The sequence below is a fragment of the Neomonachus schauinslandi genome, chromosome 8 (assembly GCF_002201575.2).
Source record: "Neomonachus schauinslandi chromosome 8, ASM220157v2, whole genome shotgun sequence".
NCBI lineage: Eukaryota > Metazoa > Chordata > Mammalia > Carnivora > Phocidae > Neomonachus > Neomonachus schauinslandi.
In genome coordinates this window covers 30,693,878-30,707,849 of record NC_058410.1, presented here as the reverse complement: position 1 = coordinate 30,707,849, position 13,972 = coordinate 30,693,878, and the positions used below count along the sequence as shown (strand labels likewise).

Below are 13,972 nucleotides of genomic sequence, written 5' to 3'. Positions count from 1 at the left end.
AGAAGTTACAAAGCATTATAAATTGAATATTAAATATATGCAATGTTTATAATTTATAAATCTGCAATTTATAAACATGTGCAAAGTTTGTAATTTAAAGAAGAAATGATATAACTCCAAGTATCACTCAGTATCAGTGGTATGGCTAGATTTCAAAATATTACTTCAATACAGTAATGTGCTTGTGTATTATGCTTAATAATCTGCCATCATTCGGGGAGTTTCTGTCTGATAACAGGCAAATCACCTTCTAGGTCTTTATTGTCTTATTGGCCACATTAAGGATTACATTGGTGATACTTAACTAAACTTCTACCTCTAGAAGGCTTTGTTTCTTTATCCCATCTAAGTGAGAACCTCGTCGTGTGCTTCCAGAAATCAGAGCTCCCATTACAAAATCAGGTTATCTATGGAAATAATTTAGAAATGAAAAGGTTTTAAAAGCCTGTAATTATAAAGGTTTTATCATTGTTTTTGAATAAATTACAGTTTTCTTTACACAGGATATGTCTAAAGAATATAAAGCATAATATTAAGTATACTGGGGGGTAAGCATATACATACCATGAAAAGTTGGCACCCAACTTGCTCTTCTAACTTCCAACCAGGCTTCTGATAATCAATCTAGAGATTTCCAGAGAATATTTTTGAGGCTCTCACTAATATGTATTAAAGGTTCGTGCTACAAAACACCAGTAGAGAAAGGTCCCTACCTATATGCCTTCTGAGTCCCAATTTGATGTGTGTGGTTTGAGCCCCTCAAGGCAGGATGGCTCAATTTTTCCTTAATCCAGAAGGAAGGACCACAGTCCATTCTTTCCAGATCTCTGCCTCACAGTTGCCACTCTCTTGGTGTTTCCTTTATCTCCCTGCAATATTACTCTGAAAGAAACAACCGTAAGTTGTAAAATGGGACATTTTCACTCTCAAAGAGTAGGGCCTTTGTAGATGGATTAAAACTGAACCCATTAAATGCAGTTTGCCCTTTGTTGTTGTTAAGAAGGAGATTCAGGGATTCACCTCTTCCGGATTAAATAAGGGTCCTCTCCATTCTTACTTCTTCAGGATCCCCATCTGAAGAAGTGTTCTTGATTGGAACACTGGACTGTTGCTCCCACAAAATCCAAAAACTCCTTTTACGCATCCCATCACTTTCTTTCTGCCTATGACTACTACTTTTCCAGGCTCTTCTAACCCTGGGACATAGAATCTTACCACCCTAAAAAATACCTCGTCTGGATACTTGTAAAACTTAGAGCTAAACTATCCCTCTGATAACCTTCCCATGATTGCCGTTGGCAGAGGTAGGTGTTCTTCTCTGAGGTTCCACAGAAGCCTAAAGAGGAGATCTTTATTTTAGAACATATTTCATATTGCAGGTGTCTACTTCCTTGTCTCTCTCCTATCTATCCTGTGATCTGGGATGCAGCGGGGACAAAAATGTCATTCATCCATGACTTCTTTTTGGCTGTCTTCTTCCGCTTCCCCCATTTTGGGATGTATTCCTAGCCCCTGTCATGGTGTCTGTCAGGTAGCAGGCACTCCGTAAATAACTGTTGACATTTAAAGGTTAGGTTATCAGGGCCCATTTGTTATGGAATTGAAAGACCCCAGTGACCATTTAAAATCTGCACCATTAGAAATTATTTAGTATTAGAAAACAACAATGCGTATTTCCTCCCTATCGTAGGAGTAACTGCGTAAATGTCTTGGTAACGACAACCCAACTGATCCCAGCACTCGCGAAGGTTCTACTCTATAGTTTAGGAGGTGCTTTCCCCATTGAGAATATTTACAGTGCAACTAAAATAGGTAAGAAAATTCTTTCTAACTCTGTATGCAATGTGTTCACATCTGTGTCTTGGGGGATTTTCTTAATATGTCTCTCTGCATGATTCCCTCTTTAATCAGTTTTGCTATTACAATATCACGCAAATTTGAACAGAGCTCAGATAACAAAGGAGCCTGTGACTCATTGTACATATGCAAATTTTATGAAAACTGTTGCCTAATGAAATTCTGAATTCAGTCTCTGGACAATTCTGTTTACTTATTTATGTATTTGTATTTATCTTTCATTACAGCACCTGTTTTCTAAGTAATAGAGTGTCTTTGGCCTTGGTACTTAATATCTTAGTATGGTATATGGTATTGCATCTTTGCAGATGCGATAATCTAGATCTAAGATAAAAATACTATGTTGGCATTACAGGGGAGTGCCGGGTGGATGGAAGTAGCATCCTTTATTCCAGAAAAAATAATCTCATGCATTATAACTCATGAATGCCTGGAAATCCACATTTCCAACAATGTTCCATAGTAATTAAAGATCTACAACCTTGTTTATTTGCTTACTATCTGTCTGCGGAGCCATTTGTGACTTGAAGTGCCTCTCACAGACTACGTCTCTAATAATCTTTCAAAAACAGAGCTTCCTAACCTCTGCCATCCTGAAAGAGTTAAAAGAAAACAGCTCGCGTATTGCACTGTCTTGTCAAGGAAATGCCTGGGGAAATAGGTTGTATAATGTGCCCTGCAGGTCAGCAAACTTGGGCTCTGGCACCTTGACAAGAGCTCAGAATCCCAAAATCCCCTACCAAAAATAACGTGTCCTGGGCCTCGCAGAGTTTCGATATTGGCACAAGCTAAAAAGAGCCCCCAGTTGCAGCTGTTTCAGGAGTATAGTTAAAGAGAGCCTTTACAAGCTTTCCTAATGTAAATTCCACATTGTCCTACGCACTACAGCTCAGAGCCCTGATGCCAGTCCCACTCATTCATTACAGAAATGTATGTATTTATGCTGGCAGGATTAACCTGTCACACTTTATTTTGCATTTTGACATGTCAAGTAATTTTACACCAGCATATAAGCATTTCTTCTAGCAAGGACGATACTCTTTTTTACTGGCCAAATTGTTCCTCATATTTAATCTGAAAAAACAATGATTTTTATTTTTCCCCTTAAGCTAGTTTTTTTTTTTTTTTTGGAGTTCTGAACTATCAGATTAAGAAAAAAATGCAAAAAATAGCCATGACTGCATGAACATTCTGGGAATGAAATTCAGAGAATTATGCCAATGTTGTAAAATGAAGAACATGTAGAAATTCCACCGTGTTACTCCCATAGTGCAGTCAGAGGAGACAGGTGTCCGCAGTGCTGCACCCTTAGTACAATTAATCTGAGCAGACTAGCTCCCAGCCACTTGAAGAAAGGAGTTGTTTATCAAGGTAAATCCACATCTTAGTATTTCCTCCTTCCTTACAGGTGAACCTTCAGTTTCTTACAATAATATTTCTAGCTGACTTGTCTGTACTACCTAAACTAGATAAAATTGATACACAGAATTAAACAAAAAAAAAATGTCAAAACTCATAGTTGCTTGTAAAGTTGTTCCAGTATTCTTTTGGTGGTGTAAAAGATGCTAACATTTTCTCTGGGTCAAATGCTTAACCCTATTGACTTTTTTAGAGTGTGAAACACATTTGTTCAATAATCTGTCTCAAGTAAAGACTTAACATTATTCAAATGTGTTTGTTGATTTCATAAACCCAGAAATTGCAAGCTAGCTTAAGTGATTGATGTTCAAGAGAAATTAACCTAACACTTTATGAATCTTTAGGTTAATGAATGCAATGGCTGGAAGAATAAGCAGTGCATTGTTTTTCAGGCAAGGAAAGCTGTTTTGAGCGTATAGTGTCCAGATTTGGCACTAACATAACTTATGTTGTGATTGGAGATGGCCGAGATGAGGAGCATGCCGCTAACCAGGTAACTTCACTCTGAACTTTATCTCATTTATCTTCCAGGAAAAGAAAGTTGCTTTGAACGAATAATGCAAAGGTTTGGCAGAAAAGTAGTATATGTTGTAATTGGGGATGGTGTAGAAGAAGAACAGGCAGCAAAAAAGGTAACCTGTCTCAAACAATGTTGGCGTGATACTTTTAATGCAAGCTTTTGTGTTTGCATTCCTGTAGTTTGGCCCAATGGCAGCTTGACAAATGATTTAAATTTATAGATGTAAAGCAGTAAGAGCATGAGAAGGTCAATACGTACATTCAAATAAACCATTTGGAGTCTAGCATTTTTTTTGCCTGAAATTCGATAGGAAATATACAAAAATTTAGTCAGATTTATTTGTGTGTGTGTGTGTCTGTGTGTGTGTGTGTTTACGTGTAATGCACACAGATATGATGATCTTTGAGAAAGGTGGGGGAAAATAACCATTTTTAAAAACATAAAGTTTAACCTGATAGACAAGTTTAATGAGCTCCATAGAAATCATATCAGTGGCTCTGTTCTTACCCTTTTGCTCACCCACCTTCTATGCCAGTGGTTCTTGTGAGTGCCTTGTAGTAAGTGTGCTCCTTGATGATAAATGCTAAGGATAGATTCAATAGTTGAAGAAAAAACTATTGCTAGAGAATTTAATAAATGCTGTTGGAATGACATGTATTATTCAGATCCTTTGGTGCCAACTTGTCATAAAGACTTAGAGGCGGTATGCCTTGTATCTTCTAGAAGAGTGTTGCCTGTTTGAGTGAGCCATTAGTACTCGACTGAAGCCAAGCAGGTGACATTGAACATATTCAGAAAATCTCATAGGCCCTAGGTATTTAAATAAGCCTTTTCATCTGGCCCATATTTCTGAGGAAGAAATTAAGGTAGTTAAAAACCATTAAATGGTTGGCCCAAGATCAAAAGAGGAATGATACCAGGATTGGTCCTAGACACCAAACTATCAGTTGACACAACACTGAGACCTAATGCTTCCTTCACTGAATGGTCACAAAATACCATCCAGCCAGGATAAAAATCATATAATTTATAGAATAAAGCAAAATAATGATTGCTATTTTTAAACAGTGACAAAGCAGTTTATATTGTTTTACATAGAAAGAATGTTGTCATTATCCTGAGGAGATCTCAAATCATCATCTAATAAAGCCTTCACACTTGCATGTGCTGGAGTGTTTACCTGATTTCTGTTTTCCAAAATAAATTTTTAAGAAAAGTTTATAGCTATACTAGAAAGATAAAAGAAATGACTTCGGTTTGTAGATAATTTAAATCAAGCGAAATGAAGAAAGAGAAAGAGCTTCTACTTTAGAAGGTTTGGTGAAGTGTTGGAAGCCATAATTGAAAAATTCCATGCCTTTCCGTAACACTAAGAACTGGTGTAGGCTCTGATTACCACAGAGCTCTTGGTCTTAATTGTTAGCAACATCAGTGACCCAGGACAGCACGCTCAGACATTCTGTATCAGGTCAGAGATGCAGCCTCAAGAAACACAGCTTTCATTGCTGACTGCTACTTAGAATACTTCCAGTTGCACACAGTTGAATTACCTATTGGAGTTTGTCCATGTCCGGAGTCCACGCTATTTTGATTTTTCACATTGGCACCATTGTGACACACAAGTAGTCAATGCGCCACTGCGGCAGACATTTTGCATGTCTTTTAGACTATGTGAAATTCACACAGATCTAGGTCAGGGCAATATAAATTCGCTTTTCCAAACCAGAGACATTATATGCCTTTGAAAATGAAAATGCATAAAGTCTACACCATTTATCCATGGTGTGAAAACAGGACTTGGCACTCCAGTTGTTATACCCTCTGCTTTAACCCTGAAACTTCAGGAGAAAAAGGCGTGACTCCAAGTGGGTGAGAACCTTGGTTAGAATGCTATTTCCAAATGGTTGCTTCTGTAGGTACAGTTTTGGTGATGGTGGAGGCTTACGGTTCTATTTTGAAACACAGGTGGCTGGTCCCTCTAGTATGCAGGATGCATGCTTTTCTTTGGATGTGGCTGTAATCGCATGCGCAGAAATACAAAGTACCATTTTGTTGTTAAAAATAGATCTGAGCTGAATGAACAAAAAAACTTCTGTGCTTTAATTGGACCTAGAAACATGTTTTGTTTTGCAAATTTAAGAAGAAATTTCAAAGTTTAAGAATTAATGTATAAGGGGCGCCTGGGTGGCCCAGTCGTTAAGCGTCTGCCTTCGGCTCGGGTCGTGATCCCAGGGTCCTGGGATCGAGCCCCGCATCAAGCCCCGCATCGGGCTCCCTGCTCGGCGGGAGGCCTGCTCCTCCCTCCCCCACTCCCCCTGCTTGTGTTCCCTCTCTCGCTGTGTCTCTCTCTGTCAAATAAATAAAATCTTAAAAAAAAAAAAAAAGAATTAATGTATAACCACAGCCCCCTACAGAAATATATAATGTGAGCCATTATTGTAATTTTAAGTTTTCTGGAAGCTGCATTTTTTAAAAAAAGAGACAGGTAGAATTAATTTTAGTAATATAATTTAACCCAATATGCCTAGAATATTATTGTATCAATATCTAATAAAAATAATAATTACTAATGTGATTTTTACATTCTAAGTCTTTGAAACTCAGTATACATTTTGAACAGGCCTGGTCACATTTCAGGTGCTCAATACACACATGGGGCTACTGGCTACCATATTGGACAACAAAGAATCAGAACAATAGTGATTATTATTTTAATGTTTAACTTCTATTATAAAATACATTTCCATGTTTTATATATATATACACATATATATGTATTTTTGTTATATATATATATATATAACATGGATATGTAGTCTACAAGATGCCATCAGCCCAAAACTACAAATAATGCTTTGGTTTTAATTGCCACTGTGCATTATTTCTTTTTTTCATTATTGTCCATAATGGAATATTTTTAGACAGCTTTTTCCTAATCACACTTCTTTGTGAAGCTTCTCACACATATACCATATCCTGGTATATCTTTGGAGAGGCTCAAACCATTGTAATGTCAAAGAATATTTTTCCCCAGAAAGGTTCATTTTTGTCCCCTTTAGTACATATCACCCCTATTGGGAATGGATGCTGGAGTGCTTTCTTTCAGTCCCATACCAGTGAAATAAGTCAGTGCTACTGGCTTAAGTTATTACTTACCCCAGAAAAAGAAGAAGGTTGATCATCCCCACATTGTTTCCTACCTTATATAGTCCAGCTTCAAATTATTTTTTTACATAGAAAGGAATTCACCTTCTTCCTCTCCTATAGACAAAAAACCTTGGACTTAGGAAGTTTATCATTTTTTAAATTTTGTTTCTGAGAGGTGAACCCTAAGGAGTGTTGTGGTTAAAAATTGCTTTCCATAAGCCACGGAGGAGTGCTCCATGCTCAACTTGCTTCCCCAGATGCTGATGTTGGTCATGCTTTTCCAGAATAAATACTAAACTACTTAAGAAATCTCAGCATTTGCTTTTATAAACTTTAAAATCCAGTTCAGATCTATTTCTCTACTATCTTGACAATACGATATTGATGCTACCAAGCCTTCAAATATGATCATGCCTCCCTTGAGTTCCCTCCCTTGAATGTGGGTGAACCACACGTCTTTGTGTGTACTGCTGCTTTATTGAGACAAGAGTTATGATTTCTCTCCATTCCTTCCCCTTCTCTCCTCTGTCCCTCCCTCTGTCAACACACAGCACAACATGCCCTTTTGGAGGATATCAAGTCACTCAGACCTCTTGGCTCTGCATCAAGCACTGGAATTAGAGTATTTGTAACTGTGTTCTCTAGCTGGAGATCCATTTTTTTTTATATATATATTTCAAGTACACTGAATTTTTATGTGTGATTCAATGCCCCTGGCTTTACACATATAAATTGTCTTAAAGGATGAAATCATATTTGGAATGAAAATTCCAGAATGAAGAATTCAGATTGCTGAATGGAGTTAAACTTTAGCACTACAGAAAGGAAGCTCTATGGTCTTATATTTACAACACTTTAATGGTTTAAAAAAATAAAAAATCTGTGGAGGTTGCTGGTACACACCGAGTGAGTCCTAACTGGAATTAACAGCTTTAGCAAAGACCTCTTACCCTGGCAAAGCACCCAACACAGGCTCCGTCTGACAAGGTGGTGTTCAACAACATTCCTCAACGTGGGAGATCTTCTCAGCCCTGAGGTTTGAATCTGACTTTAGCCGACCTAGCCCAGAAAATCTGAATTGGAATGCACTCAGACTGTATAAGGACAATCCTATCTAGACCTGTAATTTGTGTAAATTATGGATGAAAATAATTTACTGTGACTTTATTAGCAGCTGACTTTGAAAGTGGATGCAATTTTTCTTTTCATTTGTTGGGGAGGGAAGCGGGTGGGCAGTGGGAGTCTAATAATGTCTCTTTTTTTAAGTTTGGCAAACAAAATGTTCATACTGATGTGTTGTGCCTTAAAGACAAGACAGCGTTTGTGTGTTACAATGTAACTTTGGTTAAAATCTCTGTAGATAATGAAAAACAAAAACAACAGCAACAACAACAACAAAAAAACCCTTTGTGATCATTCTTAAGATGACCAAATTTAAAATTCAAGCTATCAAAGCTTAATACTGCATCAGCAAGAATCTGAGTATTTGTTGCAATAAGAAAACAATGATAATAAAGGAAAGCTTGTGTTTTATTTGGGTTCTTAATAATTCCAGTAGTTATATGAGGCAACTATTTGTGCATCCAACCATAAGCAGAAGGTTATGGGAAGGTTTGGGAAAGACTGTGGGACCTTTACTTAAAAGTGAAATGTATGTTGAAGTCTCGAGTACCCCTTTCTGCAGTTCTTCTGGAGAAAACTAAGAGCCATATTCATGACTACTTACACTATTTTGAGTTTGACTTCTTGATATGTGTAAGTTGTGTCGAGGAAGATAGTCTCATTAAAATCATAAGCAAATAGCCCCCAAACTTTCTTAGGCTATTCCATGAACGTGGCTTGAAATTCACATTGAGTGAGCATGGCTTAAAATAAAGCTAAGCGCATTCATTCCCAGTGCCATCGTGAAAATGAAATGTCATCAGTGGTGGAAGGTGAATGCCCAGATGCCTTCTAAAGAAAGGAGTGAATCAATGAAAATTTTACCTAGAATATCATCATAAAATATATTGGCAAGCGAGCCAGATCTTGGCAGCAATACTGAAAATTACAACAGTGGAATAGTATCTGGTTCTCCGTCTGAATGCGTCAGTCCAGTTTCTCTCCCTTAGAGACCCACGCACCTTCATTTCTGCCCGCACTGTTCCTGAACAATGGCCTGCATTCATTGCAAGGAGAACCTGTCATCGTTGTGTGTGCATGCGTGTTTTTTTCTTGGTGTGTAGCCCATGTTAGGAACACGATACAGGTTCTCCTGTCATTTTGTATGACATGAAATTTCCCTTGTGGAAATTTACGACTTCAAGATCTATGAGTGTTTTAATGGTGTCTGCACCTGCAGTTCTGTGTTTAAAATGTGGAGGCTGGAATCCAGCTAGTAGGCAGAGCCCCTAACCAGAGGCTGGTCCATGATAGCTCATCATCTGAGGCTTCCGTGGCTCCTGGAGGATCAGTGCTTTGCACACCGATCACAACATTCACTATGGAAATGAGGTTTTATTTTCCAGGTTGCAAACCTGTATTTCTTTACTGAATGCTAAGACCATATTTACATTGGGCAGAAAGAGCTTGAGATCCAATTTTGCAGATTTTAAGACTGTGATTTCATCACACAAACCTTAAACTTATTCTTTAAATTTTGTAACTTTTGGCTCTCTCTGCCCCAAGTACTGGTGCAGACAAATTAAGGTTGCAATACCTTTAGTAATAATGATAATGATCATGATCATGATCATCATCATCATCTTACATTTCTATCGGCCTTAACTTGAAAATAGGAGTTGAAAAAAATCAAAGAGCTGCACTGATTAGCAATACTTATATTTTGTGCACTAATACCTTAAATATTTATTACTGTGAATAAAACAATATTATCTTTCTAGCCAGTTTTTTTAAACGATAGAGCTGTGGCATTACATCTAGACTTTTAATTCTTCTTCATATCAAACAAGCAAGGCTTCTAATGTTGCTGAAAACCCTGCAGGTACAGAACGGAACACCCCTTCACAGGCAAAGGAACGGTCACCGATGACCTCACCCAGTGCTATTTCTCGCATACATTCTCCCCCCTGATTGTGTGTTCAGAAGATGCTGCCGGCATAAAATCTAAATGCTAGGTTAACGAACAGCTTGATGGCATGGCAATGGTGTGGGCCACTGTGGGTGACCTCACAGCTTGTCGTGCAGCTTCAAGCGTGCTCAAACCAGAACCCTGCCTTTCCTATGCTGGGAACGGAGATCTTCTTCCTTTCTGATCTAAAAAAACAAAAAGACAAAAAAACAAAAAAAAAGCCAACAAACAGAAAGAACAACCCCTTTGGCAGCTCCCACTTTCTGTTGACATAGACTGTTGTCCCTTTTTATAAACCAATTTGAAAAGTGTTCTGTCACTGAAATGAGTTTGCGGCTATTACATGTACAAACTTGGTCTGCCACTAGGAAGGGTAACCTCCTTGTGTCACACCTGAAAAATAGCAAAGCAGGCGGCCTACAATATTATGGCATACTCTACCCCTACAAAAGTTTGTTAAGTCAAATTCAGAGGCAAAAAAAAAAAAACAAAAAACTTAGAATCATGCAGTTTGTGCACAAAAAAGTGGATAACTCTAAAAATGTTTTTTTCCTTAGTCCCTGGTGAGTGGAGATTCAAAATAGTGTCAACAGCATGCTGTAGTTTGAAGTTGTTATCTTTTTAAGCACATTTTTTTTTTGAAGAGCCTACATTCTCAGTGAATATGGCATTTAGTATTTCTTTCAAAAACAAATTTAAGCATCATGAGCCAAAGTTGCATTTTGACTCCCAACTATGGTAGCATTATGGAAATCTCACAAAGTCAAGGGTTTCTGTTATGTATTAGTAAAGTATAGATTATTGGGGCCGATATAATTTAAAGAAATGTAAATTAATAATAAAAGCTTGTAAAAATATGTACATCTTTACTATTTCTCAATAAATACCTTTGGAAATGTTTTCATTTTCTTCACCCTCCCATGTTGTAGAGTTTTTGTTGTGTGGACTTAGCTCAATTCTAAATAATGTGAAATTTATATTTAAGCTTCCTGATGTATTCTTACCTTCCCTTGCTTATACCTAGATGTCATTTGCAGTTAAGGCGAGTGAGATGTAACATGACAGAATGTCCCTCATCAAGACTACAAGTGGGCTGGTGTGCCGAAAGGATGTGAGTTGCATTGGTTTGACATAGGAACAGTCACATTCAAGCGTAATGCAGAAAGGAGTTGCAGTTCATTAATGACAACATAATACCTTTTAGAATATTTAAAGCAATGTTTTTTTTAGATGAATATGGGACCCAGTTTATAAGTAGCTTCCAAGAGTGATAAAAGGAGTGTTGTTCTTGAATAGCTTTTTTAAAAATCCTTTTATCTAGGGGCGCCTGGGTGGCTCAGTCGGTTAAGCGACTGCCTTCGGCTCAGGTCATGATCCCGGAGTCCCGGGATCGAGTCCCGCATCGGGCTCCCTGCTCAGCGGGGGGTCTGCTTCTCCCTCTGACCCTCCCCCCTTCTCATGTGCTCTCTCTCTCAAATAAATAAATAAAATCTTAAAAAAAAAATCCTTTTATCTAAATTCAAGTTAGTTAACACATAGTGTATTATTAGTTTCATGGGTAGAATTTAGTGATTCATCAGTGCTTAATACATCAAGCACCCTCCTTCATGCCCATCACCCAGTTACCCCATCCCCTATCCCCTTCTCCTCCAGCAACCCTCAGTTTGTTTCCTGGAGTTCAGTGTCTCTATCTTTCTCTGACTGACTCATTTCACTCAGCATAGCTCCCTCTAGTTCCATCCATGTTGTTGCAAATGGCACAATTTCGTTCTTTTTGATGGCTGAGTAATATTTCATTGTCTTAAATAGCTTTTTTTTTTAAAGATTTTACTTATTTGATAGAGACAGTGACAGAGATAGCAAGAGAGAGCACAAGCAGGGAGAGAAGCAAAGGGAGAGGGAGAAGCAGGCTCCCCATGGAGCAGGGAAACTGACATGGGGCTCGATCCCAGGACCCCGAGACCATGACCTGAGCCGAAGGCAGACGCTTAAGCGACCGAGCCACCCAGGCGCCCCTTAAATAGCTTTTAACAGCTTTATTACCTTGTGTCTGGTATTGATTTATTTGCAGATCTGTTGTTCAGATGCAAACCAAAGGGAAATTTCTGACAACTAACTTTTTAAAAGGCTCACCTCAAAATTGAGTATGTCCCACATGTTCCCCCAGCATTATATCATTTCCCTCCTTTACTGTTAAATAATTCTTAATCCCTAGATTTACAGTTACCCAGCATGGCACATACTTTTGTTTATCCTTTGTATTGGATGACTTCCGCACTAGGATGTGTGCCCTGTGAGGACGGGGATTTTTGTCTTATTTTGTTTTGTTCACTTCTATATAGCCAGTATCTAGGAGAGTATCTGGCATGTAGTAGATACCCCCAAATAATATTTGCTGAAGGAATGTATAAACCATAGGAAAACTTGTATGATCATGGTCTGGAATTAAAAAGATTTGAAAAAGTTGAGCTAGATTTTTTTTAAAAAGAGAAAACATGCAGGTAAGTTTGGGTGGAACTAATGTAAATTTTTACAACCTAGCTGGAGTGTCTGCTGGTCTAATAATTCATGAAAATAAAGAGCAAGGATGGTCATAAGTAAAGACGTATTTGGAAATAGAGTTACATGTGAACTGAGAATAACCTGGAAAAGAAAAAATAAGTTTGCAATGAATCAGTAATTGATTCCTCTGCCCCCATTACTCTTTTATTAAATAATAACAATATGCAACACCAGTAGCTTTAGTTGATTTAAATTATTTAAAGCCGCAAAATATCACATAAAAATTAGATCTATTTGCAAAGACTGGTTTGTGATTCTGAGATCCAGGAATAAGAAAAGAAAGAGGAATGTATGATTTCCCTTAGCTAGCAAAAGATAACCATTATTTCACATCTGTTCAGGATATACATTTTTAAAAAATAGTTATTGAATATAGTAGTATAAAAGAATATATATTCTCATTCATGGGTCACCACTCAAAAACCTCAAAAAATCTGACCAAGCCAAAGTCAATTCTGGCAATTTACTCTAGTAAACTAGATGCTTTCTCACAGCACCAAGGGGAAAACTTCTCAAGTTCTGATTTTAAATGCCTGTCCCTCATCCAGAGAACCTTCCAGAATTGTGTTAGCACACAATTTGAAAAATGTTCAAACACAATGTGCTAATATCTGACAAAGCAGATAACTCTATACGAGCCAGAATATTCTCTTCCCTCCCCATAAAATACTTTTTTTTTTTGAGAGAGAGAGAGCCGAAGGAGAGGAAGAGAGAATCTTAAGCAGGTTCCACGCCCAGCTCGGAGCCCGACACGAGGCTCAATCTCATGACCCTGAGATCATAACCTGAGCTGAAATCAAGAGTTGGGCGCTTAACCAACTGAGCCACCCAGGTGCCCCACCCCAATAAAATACTTTTTGACTGGGGCTTGTGGGAACACTCTCGGTGCCTAAAGGGTAACGTGTTGTCTTTGTAGTCATAAAATAGATTTTTGTGCCTTGTGGCTGCAATGATGATGTCAGTCTAGTTCTCTGTGAAGCCTTCAGTGAAAATACACAGAATTGAATGAGCGTGTGTGTTGGAGAAGTTGGAGGAGCCATCAAGTAAATCAGTCTCCACAGAACCATGGGCACAGCTGACTCTGAACTCATCACACTCTTGACCCTCAAGCTCTTCGGCAGTTAGGTAGGGGTGAATCTGAAGACAGAGTGTGAAAGGGGTTACCATGAGTATCACATGGGCATGGTGAATAGTTTGCAGAGGGACTTAAGCAGTCCTCAAAGGGAAGATTCCTGGAGAAAATGATTTCCAAGCTAGACCTCCAAGGACAAAATGGAGAAGACCGGGGATTGGAAGCATCTAGACAAAGTGGAAAATAAATAAGAGAGTGTTCGGGTAAGAGAGAAAAGTAGAATGGTGTGGTCAGGGAACCTACTACAAATAATTACTATTTCTGG

General features: G+C 38.2%; 1 protein-coding gene across 3 annotated transcripts in view; it reads left to right on the top strand.

Moving 5' to 3' along the window:
- The window catches only part of EYA4 (EYA transcriptional coactivator and phosphatase 4), a 235,112-nt gene extending 227,537 nt beyond the window's left edge, over nucleotides 1-7,575 (top strand). For all 3 annotated transcript variants that reach the window (XM_021693330.1, XM_021693332.1, XM_021693331.1), the window contains 3 exons: nucleotides 1,691-1,812; nucleotides 3,808-3,908; nucleotides 7,495-7,575. In XM_021693330.1, the coding sequence (XP_021549005.1) occupies nucleotides 1,691-1,812; nucleotides 3,808-3,908; nucleotides 7,495-7,575 (304 nt within the window). The remainder of the gene's footprint in view (nucleotides 1-1,690; nucleotides 1,813-3,807; nucleotides 3,909-7,494) is intronic.
- The last annotated feature ends 6,397 nt before the right edge of the window (nucleotides 7,576-13,972 follow it).